We start from the raw sequence: 24,237 nt of genomic DNA on the forward strand, positions 1-24,237 counted from the left end.
CCTAAGTCCCAAAGGCTGAGTTTCGAGAAGTGCCTCTTAGTTTTTGAGCTCTCTTTCTCTCTCTCCCGCTGAGCCCCTGATTTTCCACTGTTGCCTAGTTTTCTTTCTGACTTGACCATCGGAGGGTCTCCGTCGAAGGTATCTCCGATCTGTGAAGATTTTTCTTGCAGGTGCGTGACACTGACGATCGGACGATGAAAAGATTGGCCGTAACAATACACACCGAGGATTGCATAATAAGGTTTGAAATCATACGATTGACTTCTGCCCCTTTTTTTTTTTTTTTTTTGATAAAATAACTTCACTCTAATAATTAATATATAATTGCCAGTACAATCCAAATTCTTTGGAGCTGCTTCATCTGCATAGCATATAACATGACTCACTGCATTGGATCCAAGTGGTTTTGCCCCACTAGTAGGTCTAACACACTGGCCACTGTATAACATGGTCGTCAGGCTTCCCTTGCTTTTACGTTCGTAGTAACAAACTGTAAAATTGCCATTCATAAACAAAATCTCCATTTCTCTTAAAAATCGAATTGTATTTGGGTTGACGGCGGGTCATTTTGAAATTCAATTCTTATCAGAAATTGAAGAATGTTCCTTTTGTTGCTTCAAAGGTTCCAAAAGATCTCAGACAATCTTTTTAGGAAATTCGAACGGTCATGCACTTGTAACATATGCATTTGATTCTATTTTTATGATAATAACCTGATACAACTTGCTTGAATAGAAATTTTAGCTTATACTCCTCATGATAGTCACGTTCTAACTCTTACACACAATGCTTCTGACAAACTTATAGATTTTTTTTCTTCAACATTATGATAGATGAGAGGCTTAGGAGTGATTCCGATCTGTATGTGAGGGATGATGGATATCACTGGGATCATGCATGAGAAATTAAGGATGATTGTGATGTCAGCTGTTAAAGAACACACAGATACTTGCATTTAACTTCTTTTACTATGTTCTGACTTCAGAAGTGTTTAAATTATAAAATATGCATGTATTAGATAAGAATCTAATCATGCCAAGTTTTGGCACATGATGAATTTGTTAATTAAATATTAAATGAATGTGTAGTGATAATGGATTTGAAGTCTTAATGGATACATAAGCAGGTGGCCTATGTCATTTGTCAGGATTCTTTTTCCTTAGCCGCGGTCATTGAAATTTTACTCAAAGTTGATTAGAATAATTTATGCTAACGGTTGGGGTGAAGATCAGGACAAAGCACTTGTGTGGTGCACAGGAAGGCTTCATCTTGTTCTCTTAAGTGGTAATTACATTAAGAACTTCTCTGAATTGAGATACAAAAAGATGAGATTATTGCGTCTAATCTGGATCCATTACTGTGGTCAACAAGTAATCCATCAAGGGAAAAGCATGGTTTCGATCCTCGTTGCATTCATATGAATCGGTATACCTTACTCCTGGAAGAAGTGACATGGGCACGTACGCCACCACCATAGCAATGCTAGCTTTTACTGCACCAAGTTCACAGAAACCAATTACTGTGGTCATTTTGGCTAATTCCCTTATGCTTGTATTTTTTTTTTACCTCTCCATCCACCTTTAAGGGCTAATTTGCGGCTTTGTGTCATTCTCTCATAAATAAAGTGGAGATGATGGAACTTTAGAAAGCAGACTTGAACAAACGCACGTTCGAATTGACGAAGTATCAATAGCATTGATTAAAGCATTTTGAATACTGCTGAACTAAAAGCAAGCTTCTATTTGGCAGTAGAGAAGTGAAGTAGTATTTTTTCTTTCTTACTTTTCTTTTTTTATGCAGAAGCACTTAGAAGCATCATTCTTTCATTCAAAAGATGGAATCAATGCATCAAAAGGTGAAAAGACATAAAGCGAATCAAAGGTCCATCCCTGCCAATTAAGGTTGTGGAACTAGCACTTTTACTGAAATGAAACCAAGGAACCCACAAGCCCTTAAATCTTCAATTTCTGGGGTTCATTGAATCTCACTGGTGGTCTACTGGTGATGAAGCTTGGCATGCTTTGAGTCTGAACAAACACTAAAATCGTCCTTTGTTTAATTACTTTGTACCCCATGTACTAATCAACTTATTGTTATGCTGCTCTTTTTTTTCTCAATCAAGTCTTTGATCTATTCATGAAGAAAGGAATAAAAAATTCTGGCAGAAATCATTAGTTCTTGACTTCTTGATTATTTGGTTTTTGATTAAGTCTACGAGAGGAATAATGGTCTCGCATATCTCTCTGTGCTTGTCTCTGCGTGTGTGAGAGAGAGATCGGAACCTGTTGCGGTCAATCCTCTCGTCACCTGATTGCCGGGAACGAGCACCTGCAAAGGAAAGTCCACACTGACCGGAGATGCCTCCGGCGGGGACCCTCCGACGGTCAAGTCAGAGGGGAGACTAGGCAACAGTAGAGAGAAATCAGGGGACTCAATGATGGAGAGAGGAAGGGAGAGCCAGAGAGAGAAAGGAGCCCCCGTAAGCTGCCGTCTTACCCCATTTTATAGTAGGAGATGGTATGGTCTCGCTGTCGGTGATGTAGACAACTGAAGAGTTATCAAATCGCCGGGGATTGTCATGTCATTGACGGGCTGACAGGTCCTAAAAATTAATTCGCGTCTTCGGCAGGACAGCGCCCCAGGTTCCTGACAGGATAACGCCCCCTGACAGTTGCACGGCCTGTCCTTGACAGGACTGCAGCCCATGCCGGTCGTTCGGCGTTTTTGAAAGGGGCCGACCGACTGTATATCTGGATTTGGCTGTCGGGCGGCGACTCGAGAGCACAGTCGGCATCTAGAAGGGCCTGTAGAAGTCGGGCGTCGGTTGTCCAAATCGATAGGGAGTCGGCGATGTCCCACCCGACAGGGAGTCGGTGATGCAGGGTCGGCTTTCAGGTGGTCGGAGGTAGTGTCGGCCTGTTAGGTCGACATACTCGGATCGGGCATCATCGATAGTCACCGTTGGTGTCGCCCGTCGTCAGACGGGTAACGTCGGTCCGTCCATCACGAGGATGGGTTGGCATCGGGACCTGTCGGTGAGTCGACGTTGATGAGTCGATGTCAAGATCAGTCGGTATATCCCAACAGAATCTATCCCCATCTTTCAGTGCCCCATCATTAGCTTATTCCGGATAAGGGTTGCGGCACCTTCATTCAAGTACCATTACTGTACCGTGAACGACAGTCCACGAACTGCATCAAACTTATCAGCTAGTAAAAGACAAAAAAGCATCACACCATTGGTTGCTGTGAGGCATGTGGTTGGGACGTCAACAACCTCTGACCTTCTCATCCAAAAAAAAAAAAAAAAAAAAAAAACTTCTGATCCTTATTAAAAATATATATGAAGAAAAGTCAAGCATCCATTTCAAGTCACATGATACCTACAAAAGCAATCCTCTTAAGTCCCATTACATTCTCCTAAAGAATTTTGTGATCTTATTAAGTGCATCTAACACCAAGCTCTCTCAAGGGCATTCCCTTTCATGCCACATTCCATACCTCCTATTGGATCTCTGTCCACAACCTCTTGGAGACATGACAGTTTCTAAATAAAAAACGGCCCATCTCACTCACAAATTATCTTTCAGTTGTTTCCATTCTCTTTTCACTTTGCATGCAAGTGTAGTGTGTCTGAGTTCAGTGCAATCCCAAGTGAGAGTTCAGTAACATTTGCTGACTGAAGAATGGCTGGTTTAGCAAGTTGCAGTTTGGGGTGTCAAACTGGTTGGAGAAGTCGGGGTAAATGAATGAATCATTGCGCTTCTTTAAATGGTTCAAGAGCCCATTGTTCTCCTCTGAGTGAATGTCCCACATTCTCTGGCGCTTTAAAGAGTTCTCAGAATTTGGAGCAGAAGGCTCAGCTTGGTGAAGCTGCTGAACTAAGTTGTTATTGCCACTGTTATTAACGAAGAGTTGGTTTGAACTTGGCTGACCCATAATTGAACCATGGTCTGATGATCCTGGCATTTCAGGCTGGTTGTCGAATAGGTGTGCGATTGATGAGTAGTCTTCAAGCAATTCAGAAAGAGAGGAAGACTTAGGCAGCCTTAGAGGGTTCTGTTGTGTGATGTTTGTTAAATTTGAGTAGTACTTGTCTTCGGTGCCTGAGTCTTCTTGTTCTCGATCTATTAGCGGCGGCACCGGTGGGAGATGGTTGCTCTTCTTGTAGATTCGGCAAAGGACCCAATCATCCAACTGCAATTGTAAGGAACGAAAGGAATTTTGTCATTAGATATGATTCAAGTTCGCAAATATAGAGTGGAGAACTTGCACTAGTTATTTCGAGCATGCATCTATATGAAGTTAAAGGTAATAACAATGGATAATAGCAAAGCAAAAGCAGCGGTAGTGGAGCAACAACCACCCTTTAAACTAAACAAATGTCTCAGTCCTGGTGGTAGTTGGGCTCTAATGTGGCAAATAATAAATGAAGATTATCCATAATGCACTGACTAGTATTTTGGCTAGTAACTGATAAGAAACATCACTTGAAGTCCTTTCCATCAAATCAAAATCGAAAAAGATCTAAAAAATAGCTGAGTGCATAACTGCATACTAGCCTATTATTCCAATAACTTAATGGGTTAAAAAGCAATGGACTTGAGAACATATCCAATCTAGTTAATCAAGTAAGGGGTGTTCTGGTGCAATCAACATCTTGAAGGACATCCTTGCCTCATTTTCCTCAAGCTATAAGGGCGAATTTGTCATTAAACATATACCAAAGGCCAGCCCTCATGATTTAGACCTAATGCAAAAAGAGAATAATGTATCTAGAAAGTATGAGAGCATAAAGGAAAGAATAAGAAAAGAAAAGGATTCCACAAAACATTAAGAGAAGGAAAAGTGGGATAAGGTCCCTTGCTTACCCTCATGGAAGAGTCTCTAATCCTCATGGGCTTGTACCTATTGCTGTTCTCAGGTTCAGCAAGGCGGTACTCATGCATGATCCAATTAGTCTTCACTCCCTTAGGTGGCCTACCCTTGTAAAACACCAAGGCCTTCTTGACACCAATATTCTCATTGCCTTTGCTCAGACGTATCGGCTTATCGGTCCCGGTTGCCTTCCAATACCCAGATGCGGCTGACCGGTTGGGCCGCATGCCGTTCGGATACTTGCGGTCCCTCGGGCTAAAGAAGTACCACTCTCGATCACCGAACATCGCCTTAGCTGAAACGAATTAAGCATCAAAATTATTACCAAACCATGCAATCATATAATTAAGATAGAAAAGAAGCAATGCAACAAGCTAGAGTGCAACACATGTTGCACTTTGACGGTAGCACTAGCACCAACCAGGAAGTTCCCATGGATCGAACTTGTAGATATCGACCTCGGCGATGATCGAAACAGGGCATGGCAGCGAAGCTGCTTGGTTCCTCAGGTAGTGAAGGATGAGCTCTTCATCTGTAGGGTGGAACCGAAAGCCTGGAGGAAGCAGTGTAGGGTCAGACATGGCTTGAGAGCCAATGAATTGGGGTTCTTTTGCCCCTTCTTCTACCTTAGTTTGGGTCTACAAGGATAGAAATATAGAAGAAGATGAGAAGAGAAAGGAGGGGGCTGAAATTTTCAGGAGAGGAGGATGGGGGGTGCTTTAATAGTCGTATGTTCTTGTCGTTTGTGGGCGGAGATTTTGGACAAGGGTGGACGTTAGGAATTTTCTTAGGGGCGGTGTGGGGCTAACACGTGGAGTTCGCAATTATCGTTACACACCCGCGTATCGCATCCCCGGCCGCCGGCCCCGGAAAGAGAAGAAAATGACGACATTCTGATGACGTCAGCTCCCCGTTGTTCACGGACACGTGTCGACCGGAGTGGGGGTCGCTGATCCGGACAAGTTTCCGCATAATACCGGCCGTCCACGTAATCCGATACGCTCTACTATGATTCCACTACTTGAGTTGTTGTTCGTGATGTTTCTTGTAATTAGCTTAATTGGTCGTGCTCTGGTCTTGGATCATCCGGACCCTCCGATGACCAGGATTTTCACGCCGACCGGTCGACGTGGACCATCCGATCAATGGAATTCCTGGAGATGGTCAGTATTTAAGCACGACACTCCACTTGGAAAATTGGAGATCATGATGTGGAAGGGTGCATCCGTGGAGCGGTCCTGATTGGTTAGTCCCTATCAACGAGCCAAAAACCAAACCGGACTCTTCTCCCGCAAAGATAACTGAGTTAGTTGTCCAAAATGTAGACTTTATTAATTCCGCGAACTATCTTTATTCCCTCTTTTCTCCTTATCTTCCTCCCGTTTAATTCATTTGAGCACGTTAGTGGGATAGCTGGGGGATAACTATCTTGATTCCCACTGGCACGAACCTTGATTTGGTCAACAAGACACGTGGGGACGAATACCGTTCCCGCTGTTCACATGGAACATGGAAGTTAGAACATCCACATGAACATGGGCTGTGGTCCACGCGTTAATTGAACGCGTGGCAGTTGGTCATTCGCTGCATGTGATATTTTATGCAGCGGATTGACCGGCTGATCAGTTCTAGCACGCGAGCGTGCATGAAGCTCTTAGGATCGAAAGTCTCACTCTCCAGCCAACCAAAATGCTTCCGTGTCCCATCCAAAAAGCCGAGCTTTGTTTTGGTTAATTTTATGTTGGTGTTAATCCATGTGGCCAAACTTGATCAGCTGAGAACTCTCGAGAAGTAAAGTAGAAGTGCACCCGGTGGGACCGCGGAGGACAATTATAAAAGTATATATGGGTTGCAAAAGGATAATTATCTCGAGCAGTAAAAGTTGGATTAGTGCCTGTCGTTAGCTTGGATGCTTGGACAAGCTACTTGCAAGCCTAGGATACATGCATCGTAGACAAGGGGGGATGAATACAGGGGATGAAGGTGTCATCCTCATGTCCACATATATTCTATTTAAAGCTACTCTAGGTTGTCATCCATTGATTCATGTCCGTTCTTTCGACCGTTGATCATTAAGGAATATGATCCACCCTGGACGCACTTGTTACATGGCAATCATGCTGATGTTCGTGATGACGATGACTTGAAGTGAACATCTTGGAGTGAACCCTTTTTAAAAAGTTGATAATGTTGAAAAACATTGGCAACCACATGCACACCTTTTTTGTCATCCTCCATGCGCCGATAGAAATTAATGATGAGGATGAAGCAGAAGTTGAGAACCTTACTCTAAGGAAACTTGCATTAACATACAAGTATGAAAGGAGTTGTTGACCATCCTAACTACTCTATTCCTAGAAAGCTACTATAAGTTGGTGTAGGCTGCCTACATGGAGAGCACGGTGTGAGTTGTGGCATGTAAAGTACGATTAGAGGTGGTCCAAATGAGTTTTGACCAAGTCATCATGTGTGAGTTAATAAAGTTTCACGACCACAAAATTCATTATTTGAAATGCTTCCATGCATTGGTCCAAAAATGTACGTTGTAGGTTTTGCCGCACGTGCATGAAATGGTGAGTTACCAGAATTTGACTGGTTCAATTGCTTGCTGGTAATGTTTTGTTGGATGATTATCTCCTGGATACATGGTGGTGGCATGGAAGCTAAGCTAAGAATTTCGGGTCAAAGACTGGGTGTTGTGATATTAATGGTGATCAGATCATGAGGTCTTACACACTGTACTGCGAGACAGTAGTTGTGACAGGGATGCTCAAGTAAATTCATAGAAGTCTTTGGAGGTTCTTGGAATTGTATAAAGACAAAACGTGAGCATTATCCAAAAGCACCGAAAGCCCTTTTGCTTTCCTTTAGGATCATGAACGCATCCCATCACGGTTCCAGCCTTTGGCCCAAATAAAAGTCTCGGAGGAAAAGCAAAAGTAATAATTTGTTCTATAGAAAGAAGAGCAGAATACCATCCATTATCTTCTTCCCTTTTTTTTTTCTTTCCTTTTCTCTCTTTTTATAGCTTGGAACTGTACTTCTCATTCATTGACATCCCGTGTGCCCATGCAAGCCCCCCCCCCCCCCCTCGTAAACAAAAAGATATACTGAGTAAAATTTTTATAATCTGATGGGTCATAAAAAAAAATTATAATCAAATATATTTTAAAAATATCTATCAAAAGATGAATGATCGCACACTTACGTGTACGCATTAAAATACTAAGAAAAGATGAATGGATAAACTCTAAGAATATTTGAATAGTTTAGATAATTATCACATAATTATGATAGGCGATGATAGTTTGATCATATTTTCTTTCATGATCAGTTTAAATATATACACGTGGTAGACGATGATAGTCCGACCATATTTTTTTCTATGGTCAGTCTGACTATAAAAATTTTTTCTCAATATTGCACTCTTTCAACCTATTTTTTCTTCATCCGTGTCTCTTTGTGGTTTGACTAGTCCACTACTGAGCTGATAAATCCAATCGAACCAATAATTTCTCCCCAAGCTATGCAGCCAACTTCTTCAAACTGAATGCCATTCTCCTGCAGGAATGAATGGACGAGTTTGAAGTGATCCTTATCCCTTGCTTGACCTCGGGCCAAGTGAGCTTACCTGATGTCCAATAAGCTCCTGCGATGTTGATCATAAAGATAGTGAAAGGAAAATGTCTGAGTGGAGATAAGATTGGGATAACCACTACAAAATGCGCTGCGGCAAATCGCTATTCGCTGCATGCAATGGATCGCACCATCAACGATATATAGTCTTCCATGTCTGACCTTAATTGCAGACCTGTGACTAATCATAGATATATCCATCATTATATTTTTGTATTGAAATGGTTGGTGGTGACTGTAGCTGGTGACCATTTTTTATTTAAAAAACGAATGGCAACGGTTACATCATCAATTTCCCCACTTGGATCTTATATTTCCCCGTTCATTCTTTTTTTGGATGCAATTCCCCATTCATATTTATATATTTTTCTTTCTGAAATTTTCATATAAAAGCTTGTAAAACCAAAAGTACATGAATTCTTTTCAAGTATAGAGAAGTGTACGAATCCGAACAAGATTTGAATGCATATTTCGTCATCTAATAACTTTTGTTTTTCAATTCTATGGGCTATCAGTGTGGATGAAGTCTCAATCTATTGGTGGAAAGTCCAGGTGCACCAAGCATGACTTGATCGTAGCTGAGATTGAGATCGTCGGTTGGAGCCTGGAAGCCATGCGCATAAATCTTATTGTTGGCCTTTTTTCTAACCCTTTTTTTTTTTCCTTCTTATTTAGATTTTCCATTTTAGTGGCTTGAATGAACAACAGAAAAGTATCATGCATCTTATAATAGGCTCTTTTGACAAGTAGCATGTATCTTTTCTTTTTTTTTTCTTTTTTTCTTTTTTTTTGGAGGGGGGGGGGGTGCACCAATGGGTGGCAATCTCTGAGTCATTGTCTCACCAAAAGGCCAACTTTCTTAAGGTTTTTATGATAAACAAATAAACTATTAGCTGAATGACCTCGTTGGTCAGCCACCCGTGCGTGCTTCCCCTTGAGCAAGATGAGCTCGAGTTAAGAACATTGCAGCGTCTCCAAGACCGTAGTCCAGGGTGGAGATGTCTGACCGCTTCCAAAGGAGAGGACTGTCACGAGAAATTGGATTGACGTGGACGTATGGAATGGAATTGGTCCAACCGTGGCTCGCTATTCGAGGAGATAAGTAAAGGGCCCCACTGCCGGTGGCTTAGAGCCGGGTCCAACCGTCCAACCCTCGTCTGACTTGTACTCTCGAAATCATGAGTCTCGTACGCGTAATCAGGTTACTCAGGTATGTACCTAATTGAAGTAGTCGCCTATCTGATTGGTTCTAAGTCTAACAGAAATTATGAGATCCAACAGTGACTTGGTTAGATAATTTCGACCTAGCACCTGATATTTGGACCCAATAGACCTCCATCCTTGCCGGGACATCAAGTACAACTTATGGAGCTACATCTCAAATTGAAAGTCAATCTATGTGAAAATTAGGTTAAGCTAGACTTGCATTTGACCTAATCGATGGGCGAGTAGCTGCAATCACCCATTAGATGGATTCGGGCTATATCTTTCATACGAAACAATAATTAATTTTCTTTGAAAATGTCGATCATTGGACCACATTCTATATAGATCACCCCCCCCCCCCCCCCTCAAGTGCCGGTGGCTTAGAGCCGGGTCCAACCATCCAATCCTCATCTGATTTGTACTCTCGAAATCATGGGTCTCGTACACGTAATCAGGTTACTCAGGTACGTATCTAATTGAAATAGTCACCTATCTGATTGGTTCCAAGTCTAACAAAAATTATGAGATCCAACAGTGACTTGGTTAGATAATCTCGATCTAGCACCTAATATTTGGAGCCAATAGACCTCCATCCTTGCAAGGATATCAAGTACAACTTATGGAGCTACATCTCAAATTGAAAGTCAATCTATGTGAAAATTAAGTTAAGCTACACTTGCATTTGACCTGATCGATGGGCGAGTAGCTGTAATCACCCATTAGATGGGTTCGGGCTATATCTTTCACATGAAACAATAATTAATTTCTTTCAAAACGTCGACCATTGGACCCTATTCTATATAGATCCAACCCCCTCCCCGCTCCCGCAAAAATGCATAGCTTATTTTTGTGGTACCTTAATGTGAACTAAGTTGTTAACTTGCAAGTGTCAATTGCATGCATGCCATGATAGTGCAAGTGCAAAGCTAATCTATGTATTGTTAATTACCAATTATCTCTGTTTGCAGAGGTTGAGTGGTTTACACTGTGCCCAAAGTAGTAAATCGATGGCTGAGACAATTATTGCACTACTTCTCAGGTGTCATTGAGAAGTAGGATTATTCTTTTTCCTTCTAGAGTAGCATAATCTCTCAATGAGTGGCCTTTGGAATTGTTCCAAGCGTGCAAATCAACTTTTGAAAAAAAACATAAAGGATGGATAGGTTTGGTAGTTTGGTAGTATGGAATGGAGAGTAAAGAATTTGGCCACTGGCAGAAAGGCAAGCTTGTTATTGGCCACTTTCTTGACCCGGGCTCTAAGAGAGGGTATGTTCCAAATACCTTAGAGAATATCTTCTTGCGAATGAGTTGAATTTAAGAAACTAACTTGTAGTTTCTGATGATTTTGTTGAAGGGACCACCCTTTTGGAATCCTATCATTCTGTTCCTTCCTTGTGTTGAATTGTCCATCCCTAATTCAAGCTGCTGAAGAAAAAAACCAAAAAGGTGGATAGGATGAAGGGCAGTTTCAATGTGCTCAATATCTTGTTCAAAGGCCAACATGTCTTATCTTGGTTGGCATGATTCTTTTACGCTATTTCTTTCTTCAAAAAGTCTGGCATGAAAATGATGTAATTAAGTACTTTTCCTTTGGTGGCTCCAGAGGCAAAAATGATTGAGTGCAATCTATATCTTATGCTCTCACTAAACCTAATAATTGCCATAATACTGGGTGCCCGCTCGCATAATTGCAATCTAGAAACTATTTCTCAATATCAAGAAATCATGCTACGTTTGTAACCCCACCCCCACCCCCCATAAAAAAGAAAAAAAAAAATCATGTTTAAGGCTTTCTTCTTCTTTTATTCTTGGTTGGCATGATTCTGTTTAAGCCTAATTTCTTTTTTTTCGTACCGATCAAGATGTCATGCTAGTGCGGGCTATGGGTGTGGGCCTCAACAATGCCTAACTGTGAGCCCAAGTGTTCTGTAAGAATGATGTAATAAACCCTGTTTTCTGCCCAGAGAAATTCTTTGTGCACCGTAGGCAGTGTAAAAAAATCTAACGTAGAGTGCACCACCTCATCCAATTGATCTACATAGTCATCACTTTTCAATATGTATTCAATATCTGCAGATTGATTTTTTCGTTTAAAAATTTTGTATGGCGAAAATATCCCTGCTTTTTGAAAAAAATTAAGACATCTTATGACGTAATATAGTCCAGGATGCCATAATATAACCTAAGATATCATAATATGAGATGAGTATTTTTGTCCAACTATTTTTTCAATGCGCATTAATGCCTGGTCACTTTTCGTTTAAAAATTTTGAATAACGAAAATCTCCCTATTCTTTAGAAAAAATTGTGACATTCTCTATATATTATGGACTCAAGATATCATAATATGTACATAGAATGTCATAATTTTTTCAAAAGACAGATATTTTCATTATACAAAATTTTTAAATAAAAAAACTGACCTACAGATATTAAATGTGCATTGAAAAGTCGTGACTACGTGGACCAGTCGGACGAGGCAGTGCACTCCACGTCAAATTTTCTACACCACCCGCGGTGCACAAAGAATTTTGCTTTCTACCCATCATGAAGCGGATATTTTGGCCCACAAAAAGGATGTTTAGAATAAACAAAGATTATAAAATACCAAGACTTATAAGTTAGACCCCTACATTAAAATTTAAATGTTAATGGCCTCTAAGATACTTGGTGATCACAGGCTGGCAACTGCCTGATTCTTTGACCCATTTTTTCAAAGTGCAGGCCATTTTTTGATCCTCATCTATCATATCAAAACCAGACCAATTTGCACTGACTCACAAGTATAGTTTTAGCTCAGAAAAATTGTGGCAGTTCCTTCTTTTTTTCAGTTTTAGCTCTACATAACATCATTGCCACACAAATTAAAGGACTCGGCCCAATACGCTTGTTGCACTTGAAATACATAGTGCAACAACTACCTGCAGCGAACTTAGCCATTATTGGAATATTTAAAATATTTGATTTATACAGTAAGATGCATCATAAAAGGAAAAACGATTGAAATAGAGTTTTCTAATCAAATCTTTTTTTTTTTTTTCTTTCCCCCAATCCATTTTTAACTACACCCGCGATTCCTCCTCTCTGTACGAAACCCAGTTCCTATTCCTGCCCGCCTTCTTTCGCGAGGCCAGTCGGAGAGATAGAAGGGGAGGGCGGCTCTCACTGTATGTAGATGTGAGATTGCCCTCTTTGGTCGAGAATGGTAGTGTTCAACCGTTGCATGCCGTAATGCTATTCTGATACAATATAGATGTTCCCCCCCATGAACTCAATCAGGATTTAGATCTCCCCTTTGGGTATCTCCTAAGCTATCCCATTGTTTGGTCTATCAGGGATTATTATTTTGCTTTCCTTAATTACCACATTTTTCACCCAACCATATATGCATTAGATTTTTGTTCGATACATTTTCCTTTAATTCATGCTGGTTATCCGGCTGTCCAATTTGCACGCTTTACGAGGCTTCTTATTAGCTCCTAGCATCAGTACGGAGTTGGGAGACGGACGACAAGAAAGTGCCAGCCTTTTTTTTTTTTTTTTTTTGTGCACTAAGTGCTGAAATGCTTATTCGGTCATTTATTTATGTTCTCAGTAAATTTTGATCATTTATAATTAAGCTCACAAATATCATACACAAAAATTCTATCATAAATAAATAATAAGATGCAAATTTCCATAAGTTCCCATCAGTATCAGACTTGAAATCACCCGCCAACAAGAACAGGAAGGCAGCCATTAAAAACGACAACTCCACGTCGACTTCTCAACAGAAGGAAAATTCCTTCATCTTACAGAAGAAATCGAGGTTTAACCACTTTGGGCCAAATGTTGGTTAAATGTGTCAGCAACAAATGTAAACAATAGATAGACAACGATACAAAATTTGTACTGGAAAAAGGAAGGTTGGAGCGAAGGCATGTTCCTAAATGCTCATGAACAAACTTGCTAAACTAACTAGATACAGTTTGTATGGTTGATTCAAGACTTCGTTGCTGCAGGTCTGGTATTATTTTCTGGCAGATCAAGACACAATCAAGTACATTATAAATACAAAGGCTAAGTCATAAGTGGCCTTTATGTATTTGGTACATTTACAATGAAAAATCCGGCAAAGGACAAGGGCGTATGCTTAATATCACTTCAATAGGTACATGACACAAGGCTACCATACCAGGCCCTAGGGATGTGATTGTTCTAAATGACCATGTAGAACATGCTTAATATCACTTCAATAGACACTCACCATGTGTGGCAAGTTATTATGTGCCAGATAGGAAACACAGCAGAGAATGTGCGTATAGTTTATATATCCCGTGTCTGCATGCTATTCATTACCATGATCGTGCAGATCCAGAGGTTCATGATGCATCACTCGTGTCCTTCGCAGCCTCCTCAGACAGAAGAATCGGAGACGGGGGTGTGTTTGTCGGCAAGCTGGCCGTGCAAGAAATCAAGAACCGAGCAACGCTGCACATGAGTATCAGGAATATCAGTATAGAATATACATACAAGAGCCAAAAAACAAAAGTGCAAGGTCACAAAAGATGGACACAGCTACCCGTTGCTCTAAACCAGCTTCGTTGGAATCCAACTTCAGAGATTCTAGGCATTCTATGGCTTCCTGAAATCCATCAACCGCCACATCCTCACTGCCAAGACTCCTATCCACATCGGCAACTTTGGCAAGAGAAACTGCAAGATCAACAACCTATATGAAAATAAGTTAGCACCGTTTCATCATACCATGAGGGGAGAGAGAGATCGATCGGAGTTGAAGTACATCAAAACCATTGAGGTTTCTAAAAATGATGCATGTTTTATAGAAGGGTTAATCAGTATAACTGTGAAGACCTAAAGATAAGAGCCAACTTTTTTTATCCTTGTTTCTTTTTCTTTTCTTTTCTTTTTTTGGGGTGGGTTTTGGGGGTTTCGGGGGGTGGGGGGGTGTGGAAGGGGAGCCGACTCTTGTTTAGGTAGTTAGCAAGCAATAGAAAAGAACACATACTAGAGATTCACCAAGGTTATTTCTTTTTTCAAATGATAAATGTTCATAATCAGCAAGGAAACTTTGAAAAACAAGGTAGATCATTGGCAATTCACGCAAAGCTTCCTTAATTAAACTATCACTTTTCTTGGTGTTGCAAAATATATCATTGGCAATTTATAGTAATTATCCTTCCAACCAGGGATTAAAATACCAGTACCAGTACCATACAATGAGGTAGATCATTGGCAATTCATGCAAAGCTTCCTTGATTAAATTATCACTTTTCTTGGTGTTGCAAAATATATCATTGGCAATTTATAGTAATTATCCTTCCAACCAGGGATTAAAATACCAGTACCAGTACCATACAATGAGCGACCGGTCCAACACAGTATCATACCAACATTCATTACAATTTATGGTGTCGTTGCACATGTTGACACCATTTATTCTATTCTATTTTGTTCTATCTTTTACATTGTTTTGCCATCTGTACTAGGGTTAGGATTAGTTTAGGGCACAAAAATGCATGGATTGGACAACAAGCATGTGTTTTTCAAAAATAAAAACTAAAGCAAAAATACAGACGAGTCATAACATCAAGTCATCAAAGCAACTTCACCTTCAGTTCCACATGTAAGTGCTTGGCAGGCTCGTCGACAACTGGATCAGGTTCAAAATTTAGAAACAGGTAATTACGGCTCACATCACCGTAGCATTCACCTAGTTTCCTAGAAAATCAAGATTATGTCCTTAAATCTTAATACAATTTTGTGCATGAAGGGTCTTAGGATTGGAAGGAAAAAATATATATATCTTCAGCTTTTTAAACATTAAATAAAATTATATTGCATTACAAGCAGGGCCAGAAATGCACTCAGCTTGAGGAGCTTTAGGTAAAATCCTTAACAGCTTCAAACTGGATTGGGCCTTAAAATTACAGCTAGAATAAATCAGGCCGGTGTCAAGCAGCCCCTAACCAGACTCTAAATGCTAGCCATCTCCTTATCTCTCCATTGCTATCTTCCTCTTCAACAGCCCTCAATCTTCACCACCCATTCCCTTCCTCCATCCTTCATAACCATGACTGGTACCCCCATCCTAATAGGCCTCTATCTGCCTCATCCCACATCCAAGGCCACCAGCCTATAATCATGCCAACTTGCCACTCAGCACCCTCCACCCTTCAAGGCCATCTTTCTCGCCTCCATTTGCCTGTGGTTATGCCCACCAACTACATTCCTTGAGCCCTTCACTTTAGCTTGGATTACCTGCTCTCAACACTTAAACACATAGGTAGAACACTTGGACACAGCTCCTCAAGAAGAAATTCTCATATATTAAAAGGATCTGATGCTTAGACACACACCTGCACCTAGTAGATGAACCCAAATCCATGTAGCATAGCCCACCAGCCCAAAGGCATCTTTCAAGACTGCTTTCCTCTTCCTCCTTCATACCTATATAATTGCACCCATTGGCCTTCGCTTAGCTTCCACATCCCCTCCAAGCTCAAAAACACTCACTCACTGCCTTAATATCTTTTCACACGTGATAATGCCTAGCAAGCCCTGCAAGCTCAAGAATGGATTCCAGCACCAAACTTAATTAATCTTAGCAGGTCAAGCAAGGTGGACTGACCTAGACCCAACCCATCTGAGGCCCCACTTGTAGTGCACAATTTCTACAATATCTTTAGGACATATTGACTAGGCTGAACAAGGGCCCACTTAAGCATTCAGTTGACATGGCAAAGGTCAGATCAGATCAGTCACATATCCAAAAAGGTTTAAGGCAAGGTTTGAAATCCTGTAGGATGGGGGCATCCTAGTTTCCCCACAAAACAAAAACCCTACATCCAGCCGTCCTAGTGGCTGTCTTGGTCGAGCATTCCGGTACTTGCTTGGAACGCCCTTTTCATGTTAATTTATTTTTATCTTAATTTATCTGTAAATTTTTCCTATTTTATTTTCTTAAACCTATTTGACTTGAAAAGTAATATATTTAAGAAAAAATGTTTCTATTTAATGTACTCTAAGCCTAAGGTGAGAAGCTATGTAAATGAAAAATATAATAATCTAAATATTGCCTATTTCTTTATTGATCAAACAATTCTAGCTAATATGTACCCCAAAAAAAATAATTCTAGCTAATATTAACATGCCACAGCAGATCAATGTTTCTTAGGTTGTATCAAGATCTGCTACAGTCAGATTTAAATATTTGTATATGAGGGTAAATATTTGTATAAGCTAAGCAGATCTATTTATGTTGGTCCATCATTCACATAAACCTTTTGGCTGAATATTCTGACATTTTTTGGATTATACTGTCTTTTTCATATATTTACTTAAAACTGACACTATAATTCTTGTGGGCCTTCCAGGTTATTGGAGATCCTTGATTACCAACCAACAACCATGAGCCCTTGACAAGGCAAAAATGATACAATTTGACAAAAAATTGGCCACTTTTACCGCACAGAGCTTGGTTGCATGACCAATCACATTTGCCTTTAGTTCTCTACTTTGAAACTTATAAGTTGATATTTAGATGTCACATGAGTGGCTGCGAAGTAACCAAACCTGCCATATTGTATAACAAAATAAACATGAGTAAAATCTATTAAGTGTATGCACTTGTCTTATTGCCATTTAATTTTCTTAAATTGCTGCTCCAAGCAATTAACATGGTGACCCATTCTCCTGCAATTAGAAATATTTCTATTACAGAATAGCTAGATGAGCAAGAAATGTTGTCTAAAATTTTATATCCATTAGACAGAAAGGATGGACTGCACACTTACTTAGGAAGCTTTTTTATTTTTTTCGGTTTCTTATATAATATTTTTTAAATATATAATATTATAGACATATATATAATGGAATATATGTTCCCTTTTTTATATATTTTTACCTTTTATACAGTATTATTTTGAGAAAAAAATGTAATGTTGAATTAGGGTATTTTTTATTTTTTATGTAATATTATTTTGATGAAAAAATTAACATGGAATGTGGGGTTCAATTTTCTATGATTTTGATTTTTTTTTTTGTATAATATTATTTTTATGGAAAATTTTATGTTAATTGTGAGGAACTCATGCACAAGTTTTAAATCTCCCACTTTAACCACTATAACCAACCGTCAAGCTTATTTAATTAAAAAAAGAAACAAATATTATATTTAAGTATTTCAAAGCTAGAGACGGGAAAAAAAAAAAGCCATCCCAAACCTTCTAGCCCCTTTTTTTTCCCTTCACTGCTCCTTCCTATTGATCCCTTCCCTTTTTCCACTCTCCCCCTCTATGACTGAAGCATTCCTCCTTCCCCCTTCTATGTTAGAACCCAGCTTCAGGAGTCCTCAATCACCGGCTCATTCTCAAACTAAGACATGTCCCGATCAAGATAGAAGAGGCACAGAGCTAAAGTCATTCCTGCCTGGCGGAGGCCTCGACTTGAGAGGACCCGGTAGGTTTGTAAGTCACATCCCGGCTTGGGAGTCCCGAGGCACTCAAGTGCCAAATCATTCTTGGATGAAGGCATTTCTTGGCCATAGTGTAGGAAAGGGGCCAATCCAATCCCTACTCAAGCTCAGCTCGAATATTTTTGTCGAGTTTTGGGCCAGACTTAGGCCCAAAAATTTTTAGAAAATCCTAGCCCAAGCCTGAACCGAGCCCAACCTAAATCCGATTGAGCCAGTCCGAATTATCTGTTTAGGCTAAAAATTTGGTTGGCCCGAACCCAATTGAAGTTTAACCTTTCCATCTTTCATACTGTAGCTTCACGGTTTTCTAATGAAATACTGCAGCCTCATCTTAGCAACCATTTAATGATCAAAAACATGCTTACTAGAAAAACAACGCCAATACAATTGGAAACAACATTCCTATTTTCTAAGCAGTTCATAAACAAGTATCTAAGTTCGAGCTCTATTTCAAGCCTGAGTTCGGGCTCCGTTTCGAGCCTCGCCTAAGCTCGGGCTTAGACTAGGCCTACACCAAACCAATGATATACACGAACCTGGACCAAACAATATATACGCTTTATATTTAAGCTCAAACCTGGTCCCAAATCTTTCAAGCCTAGCCATAGCCAAACCCGAAGTTACCTTGACCCAATGGGCCTTAGGCCGAATTGGGCCCAGTTCTAGCCCTACCTGACCAGGACAATCTTATCGTTGGGTGTTTCGACTAGGATGAAGGCAAGACAGCCAGCGGATGTGGCTTTCGGCATCCCACACCCATCCCAAGTCCTATTATCCCACGGGAACAAGACAGGAACACCGAGGTGCCCTCCATCCCATCGAGACTTCAACCTTGGTTTAAGCCTTTTGAACAAGTGAACTAACTGAAATAACAGAGATATTTTATATCAATATTTAACCTTTACCACTAAAAATCAAAAGAATGACCAAGGTCAACAATGCTCATGAAAAAATCATATCTATCAACCACATCCTTGGCAAGAAAACTGGCCATTGCATTGGTGCTACAACTGAGGCTTAGGCTTTAGACAAACTACATTATCCAAAAATGTTGAGCCAAGTTTTACTCATACTAGACACAAGCAGTTACTTAAGGAAATATTATGAAGATGAAGCTTGGAGACCCAAATGAAGGTAGCATAGTGGTGTCTAGGTTAGCAAAAGTTGAGACCTATAAATGTTGGCATTGTTGTTAAGATAGGGATCGTATCATAAATCATACAAGGGATCAAATCACATTGGATTGTGGATTGGCTCACAGATCATAAGATTTATTCCAGTTCTTTTAAGCACAAAAAAATAGGGTGACAAAATGGAGCATATTTAAATCATGATTTTAATGAACAATAAACAAGAAACCATCATATAAGGACATAAAAAGATCACTTTCCAACAACTATAAGCTCATAAGTATCATGTTCAAGAAACAAACACTAGTTTAATTAATCAAACTAGTTTTATTTCACCATATAAGTTGATTGATTTTGTTTTGGGTTATTTGGCCCCAAAAAATTGTATCTATATAGGCTTATCAAACTCAATTCTCCTTTGAGGTAAAAGATTATAGAAAAATCAAAATTTCTAAGAAAAGGTAGAAGAGATAAGTCTACAACTTATCTCCAAAAGTTCAAAGGAGATTGCTTAGAACTCCTATCTAGCATCCTTGTTTCATCCCACCATCTAGATCATTTCTCACCAAAAACTGATCCTAATGAATATAAGACCTCTCTCTCTCTCTCTCTCTCTCTCCCCCCCCCCCCTCTCTCTCTCTCTCACACACACACACACGAACTCTTAGATATTACTTCTACCTAAAATAGGCCATCAGAACCTAATCCAAAATCAACCTGAAAACTCATATAGAGTTAATATAAAATTGTACAACCTAAACCTGGTACAACTAAAACAAAAATAGGAAAACACCAACAATCAAAAGAATGCTCCAGCATCAGCTACTAGATGTAGACCTTCTCAAGGGTCAGTTATAACTTAAAAACACCTACCACCATAAGAATACTAGAAAATAAAATCCTAACATGAAACTAAAATTTCATAGAAAGATGCTTGTTAGGGGAGGCATGCATCATTTTAGATGGCTACAAAAAAGCATACTGCAAAAGAGTTATTTGGTTTAACTGAACTTTCAAAAGAGGTATATGTGTATCAGAATATTTACCGTGAAGAAACTAATGGCATGAAAGTAAAAGGCAAAGAGCCAATTTTAACCTGGGAAGATACATTAGGATGCTCTTTGACTGCATTTCGACGAACATCCAAAGATTGTTTATAATAAGCTTTTGCAGACTTTAGGTCTCCATCATAATACCGAAGATCTCCAATTTTATTCAATGAAACTGATAGTGTGTGTATCAACTGTAGAAGAATATGGTTAAATTAGTTGGCCAGGTCCAAAAATCAATCCAACAATTTCTATATGATATTTTCAAATATCGGAATTTTAAGGTCAAAAACCACAACGCCAACCTCCAGATCTTCTGCAGGCAACTTTGAAAGGAATTCAACACTCTCTTCATAACAAGTAACTGCTGAACCAGTATCACCCATTGCTCGACTGCATTGCCCACACATAAGCACATAAATGTAACACGCACTTAATTATTGTAGGAGCATGATAACATGTAGCAATTCAGAATCATTCAAGCATATGAGAATCAATGAAATTATGATACTTGATCTATAGGATTTCTCTGGAAGCATGAGAGGGACATATTGCTGAATTCAACCTAACTTGAACATAATGGTTATAATAAAGATGAGCTAACACTAAAATTTCAAAGAGGTAAGAAATTTTTTTTTTTTTTTAAAAAAAAGGCAACCTAGGCACCCATCTCAATGACCTACATCATGTTAAGTATTGAGGATGAAAATGATTTATGAATTAGTATTGAATGCTGCCAAGTTAGTACTTACGTTGACCTACTACCTCTTATTTTATATTTATCTTTCAGTTTTTAGGTACAACGTTTGCTTATATCTCCCTTTTTTTTGAATTTACTATTCTTGGGGGTGCCTTGACCTCTTGCCACCTGCCTAGCGCCACCCCTCTGCCCCCTACATTCTTCCAAAACATTGTGCACAGAGGCAAGCATATTGCTGATTTCAAGATGCTGCTAAGGTTCCAGCTAGAATTCAATTTGCCTAAAGCTAAGGGCTATGATTTAGAATGAAGGGATCAAGATACTACCAGAATATGGACAATCGTATGTAAGTCATACATAGATTAATATTAAAATTGAGTTACCGGTGTACAGAGGTTTATTCAATAATGCAATTTAAGATATTCTTGCATCACAAACCCTCATTAGCAAAGTGGTCTTAATATGTAAAAGCCTATATGCAAATGCAGACTTGACAAATTTCACAAACAGAAATTGAGAACACAAGGATGGAAAAGAGACACACCAGCAGTCCCCCAGCATTCCTAGGACAGCCCCAAGTTGTGAACATAACTCTGATGTGTTGTCTGATGTCTGTAATTGTTCCCGGATATCTGCTGCACAAAGACTAAGCCTTGATTTTGCACTTTCCATATTCTGCGCACGGAGAGCCTACAGATAAAAGGAAAGCCTGACTATGAGACAGTCAACCAAAGTTGTGTGCATGGTAGGATATTACTAAACTGACCTAGATGGAGACCATTTATTTTAATTTCCTAGAATATCCAGTAGAAATGTGAGTAGCCAAATAGCACAATTTTTTTACTCACCCTCATAGCTTGTTGCAGTAGAAAAGCCCCCCTCTCCATAGAAACATCCCCATATATCACATTTTTCTGTCCATCTACTTCTTGCCCATCTGCATTCACTCTCTTGATTCTAGCATGGCCATTAATGAAGCGATCAACAGTGACCTGAAGATCGGTGTCAGCCTCAATCTTCTCTATGTCAGCACCACACAATGGACAATCCTTAAAGCGAGAGATGCATGCTCTGTTGAAAACAAGTGACAGGTAAGAACATCACAACATTGTTTTTCTATGAGAAAAGTTCATGTCATCTGCTGCATGCTTTACCCACTTGCAGAATTTATGGGCGCAGGGCAAGCACTTGCTACTTTGATAAAGCAATGCCTGGCAAATCATGCAGCTTAGAGGACCCAGCTTAAATGTATGAGAATCATATCCAAAGGGACATTTTGGAGATACTACAGCAGAATCATTGGTTTTTGTATCTGCTTTATCATCACATTCTGCTTGATGTTTATTGTGATCCCCCTCATATTTCACAGGACAGCCACCATCAATAGAAGCAGAACCATGGCTCTTTCTATCTACATTATCATCACATTTTGCCTGTTGTTGACTGTGATTCTCCTCATGTTTCATAGGGCAGCCACCATCAGCAGAAGCTGCTTTAGCAAATGGGCAAATAGAACTCATATTGCTCAAGCTTTCACTGCATCGATAAATATACAAATAAAGCATTACTACAAAATCTGATGGGGAATGTAATATGTAAAATTTTCATTATGAAGGCTTGAAAACAGGCTAATTCAAAAAAGTCACACATCACCAGTTGATTGATCTAAACTCTATTTTCATTTTCTCCATACCCGATAAGCATGCCAGTTCATTCAATAACGATAAGCATCATTCTGTACAAGAAAGGTAACTCTTTCTTAATACATTCACACCTATTTAAGCTGAAGTGTCATTGTTAAGTACTAATCGACACATTAATTAAACATCAGTGTAGCTCACATGGTCCATTCAAATAGTCACGGTAAAAAATAAAAAATAAATGGACCCCTTGTACACTGGAAATATTACAACTAAGATATTATGGGGTACTGAAAAGGAAAACCTAAGATAATTCTTGATTGAATGGTGATCATGTAGATAGTTTTTCCTCTTTTTTATTATTTTCTTTTTCAATTTTATAAACCAAATGACATTTCTCATGACTTGGATAGCTGAGAATCATTCTCCTAAAAGTTCCCATCAAAACTGTCGATCTAACTATCCATAATTTTGGGTGGAAGTTTAAAGTATTACCCATGAATTAACTTAGAATGAAATATAATTCAAAAAATCGAACCTTTTTGGTTAAAACAAAATACCGAACAGACTCAACACACCTTCGCATTGTCTGCCCTGAGAAGGGAAAACAATTCATGTTTAGTCATCTATAGAGATAATAGGAGCTCAAGAATCACCCTGACCGCCCTCAAACCCCATCTCGTCTCATAAAGATCAGCCCTAATCCCGTCCAGATATCCCCCAAACCCGATCAAGAAACCCTTACCCTAGGCATCCGTCCTGAATTCCTTCCCCTGCCCGATTTTCACCAATTCAAACCCTAATCCCGGCGGAATCAGAGCAAATGACATGACCCACTACACGAACTCGTACCGAATCAAAAGAAGAGCGACGTAAATTGAACAAGGAGGAGAAAGAAGGAAAAGAGAAAGGCGTACGAGGGCCGATCGTGGAAGTAGCAGCAGTCCGCAGTCGCTGGGGAAGAGATCGAGAGGACAAAAGAGGATCCGATCGGGATTGGAGCGGGTTCGTAGGAGCCACAAGTTCTTGATGATGTTTTGTTGATTTATTGGTAGTTTTTTTTAACTTCGGAGGAAAAATAGAAATTTATGACGGTGTAGTGTGAAAGATGCGGTAAGCTGTGGTGGATACTTCGTAGAGGTGGCAGTAGAGAAATTATGGATGAGAACCACTCTACCACGTGTATATTGCATCATCCAGTAAAAAATTACCATATCAACCCAAAAAAAAATTTTTTTCTCATTTAAACGAACAAAAGTTATCAGCCAGTAGTCACGAACGGAAGAGAAAAATAGAAGGCAAAAGAAGAGGGTGGAAAAAAAATATATATTTTTTGATTGAAAATATATATAAAAAAATAAAAAAATATAAATTTTTTTAAATTTTGAATTTGATGAAAAAATAATTAAAATTTAATATATTTTTTATAATTTTTATTTTATTTTTTAATAATAAAAAATATAATTAATATTATATTTTAATCTTAAAATTTATTTCAAATCTCTGGCCATCCGATTGAAAT

At 39.3% G+C, this 24,237-nt stretch overlaps 2 protein-coding genes across 8 annotated transcripts; both read right to left on the minus strand.

Moving 5' to 3' along the window:
* Window positions 1–3,344: 3,344 nt before the first annotated feature.
* Window positions 3,345–5,575, minus strand: LOC105057261 (NAC domain-containing protein 2). The gene is made up of 3 exons (XM_010939815.4): window positions 5,300–5,575; window positions 4,872–5,173; window positions 3,345–4,197 (listed from the first exon to the last, which is right to left on the minus strand). Exons 1-3 carry the CDS (start codon window positions 5,457–5,459, stop codon window positions 3,640–3,642), a joined length of 1,020 nt encoding a protein of 339 aa, XP_010938117.1. The 5' UTR covers window positions 5,460–5,575; the 3' UTR covers window positions 3,345–3,639.
* An 8,205-nt stretch (window positions 5,576–13,780) lies between these two features.
* On the minus strand, window positions 13,781–23,790 carry LOC105057260 (protein NCA1). Of its 7 annotated transcripts, none has more exons than XM_073248245.1 (9): window positions 23,633–23,737; window positions 22,769–22,810; window positions 22,234–22,611; window positions 21,924–22,146; window positions 21,620–21,765; window positions 20,681–20,768; window positions 20,423–20,569; window positions 14,282–14,431; window positions 13,781–14,190 (listed from the first exon to the last, which is right to left on the minus strand). In XM_073248245.1, exons 2-9 carry the CDS (start codon window positions 22,777–22,779, stop codon window positions 14,116–14,118), a joined length of 1,218 nt encoding a protein of 405 aa, XP_073104346.1. In that variant the 5' UTR covers window positions 22,780–22,810; window positions 23,633–23,737; the 3' UTR covers window positions 13,781–14,115. The 7 variants fall into 7 exon arrangements, 5 of the variants coding, with proteins under 5 accessions (XP_073104346.1, XP_073104348.1, XP_019710490.2 ...); XM_073248247.1 differs by lacking the exons at window positions 22,769–22,810; window positions 23,633–23,737 and adding exons at window positions 23,254–23,309; window positions 23,461–23,552; XR_012136670.1 differs by lacking the exon at window positions 22,769–22,810 and having other exon boundaries at window positions 20,373–20,569; window positions 23,633–23,790.
* Window positions 23,791–24,237: the final 447 nt, after the last annotated feature.

This window comes from Elaeis guineensis, chromosome 14 (assembly GCF_000442705.2).
Source record: "Elaeis guineensis isolate ETL-2024a chromosome 14, EG11, whole genome shotgun sequence".
In the NCBI taxonomy this organism is placed as follows: Eukaryota; Viridiplantae; Streptophyta; class Magnoliopsida; order Arecales; family Arecaceae; genus Elaeis; species Elaeis guineensis.

Bases quoted from the DNA above. Each gene is read 5' to 3' on its own strand.
- LOC105057261 (XM_010939815.4), bottom strand. From the start codon at position 5,459: ATGTCTGACCCTACACTGCTTCCTCCAGGCTTTCGGTTCCACCCTACA. The intron at 5,174-5,299 runs GTTGGTGCTAGT...AATTCGTTTCAG, and splicing joins CGATCCATGGGAACTTCCTG to CTAAGGCGATGTTCGGTGAT. The intron at 4,198-4,871 runs GTAAGCAAGGGA...TTACAATTGCAG, and splicing joins TTAGAGACTCTTCCATGAGG to TTGGATGATTGGGTCCTTTG.
- LOC105057260 (XM_073248244.1), bottom strand. From the start codon at position 22,766: ATGGAGAAAATGAAAATAGAGTTTAGATCAATCAACTG. The intron at 22,612-22,728 runs GTGATGTGTGAC...TTATCGATGCAG, and splicing joins GAGTTTAGATCAATCAACTG to TGAAAGCTTGAGCAATATGA. The intron at 14,432-20,422 runs GTTAAAATTGGC...ATTTTCATATAG, and splicing joins ATCCTAATGTATCTTCCCAG to GTTGTTGATCTTGCAGTTTC.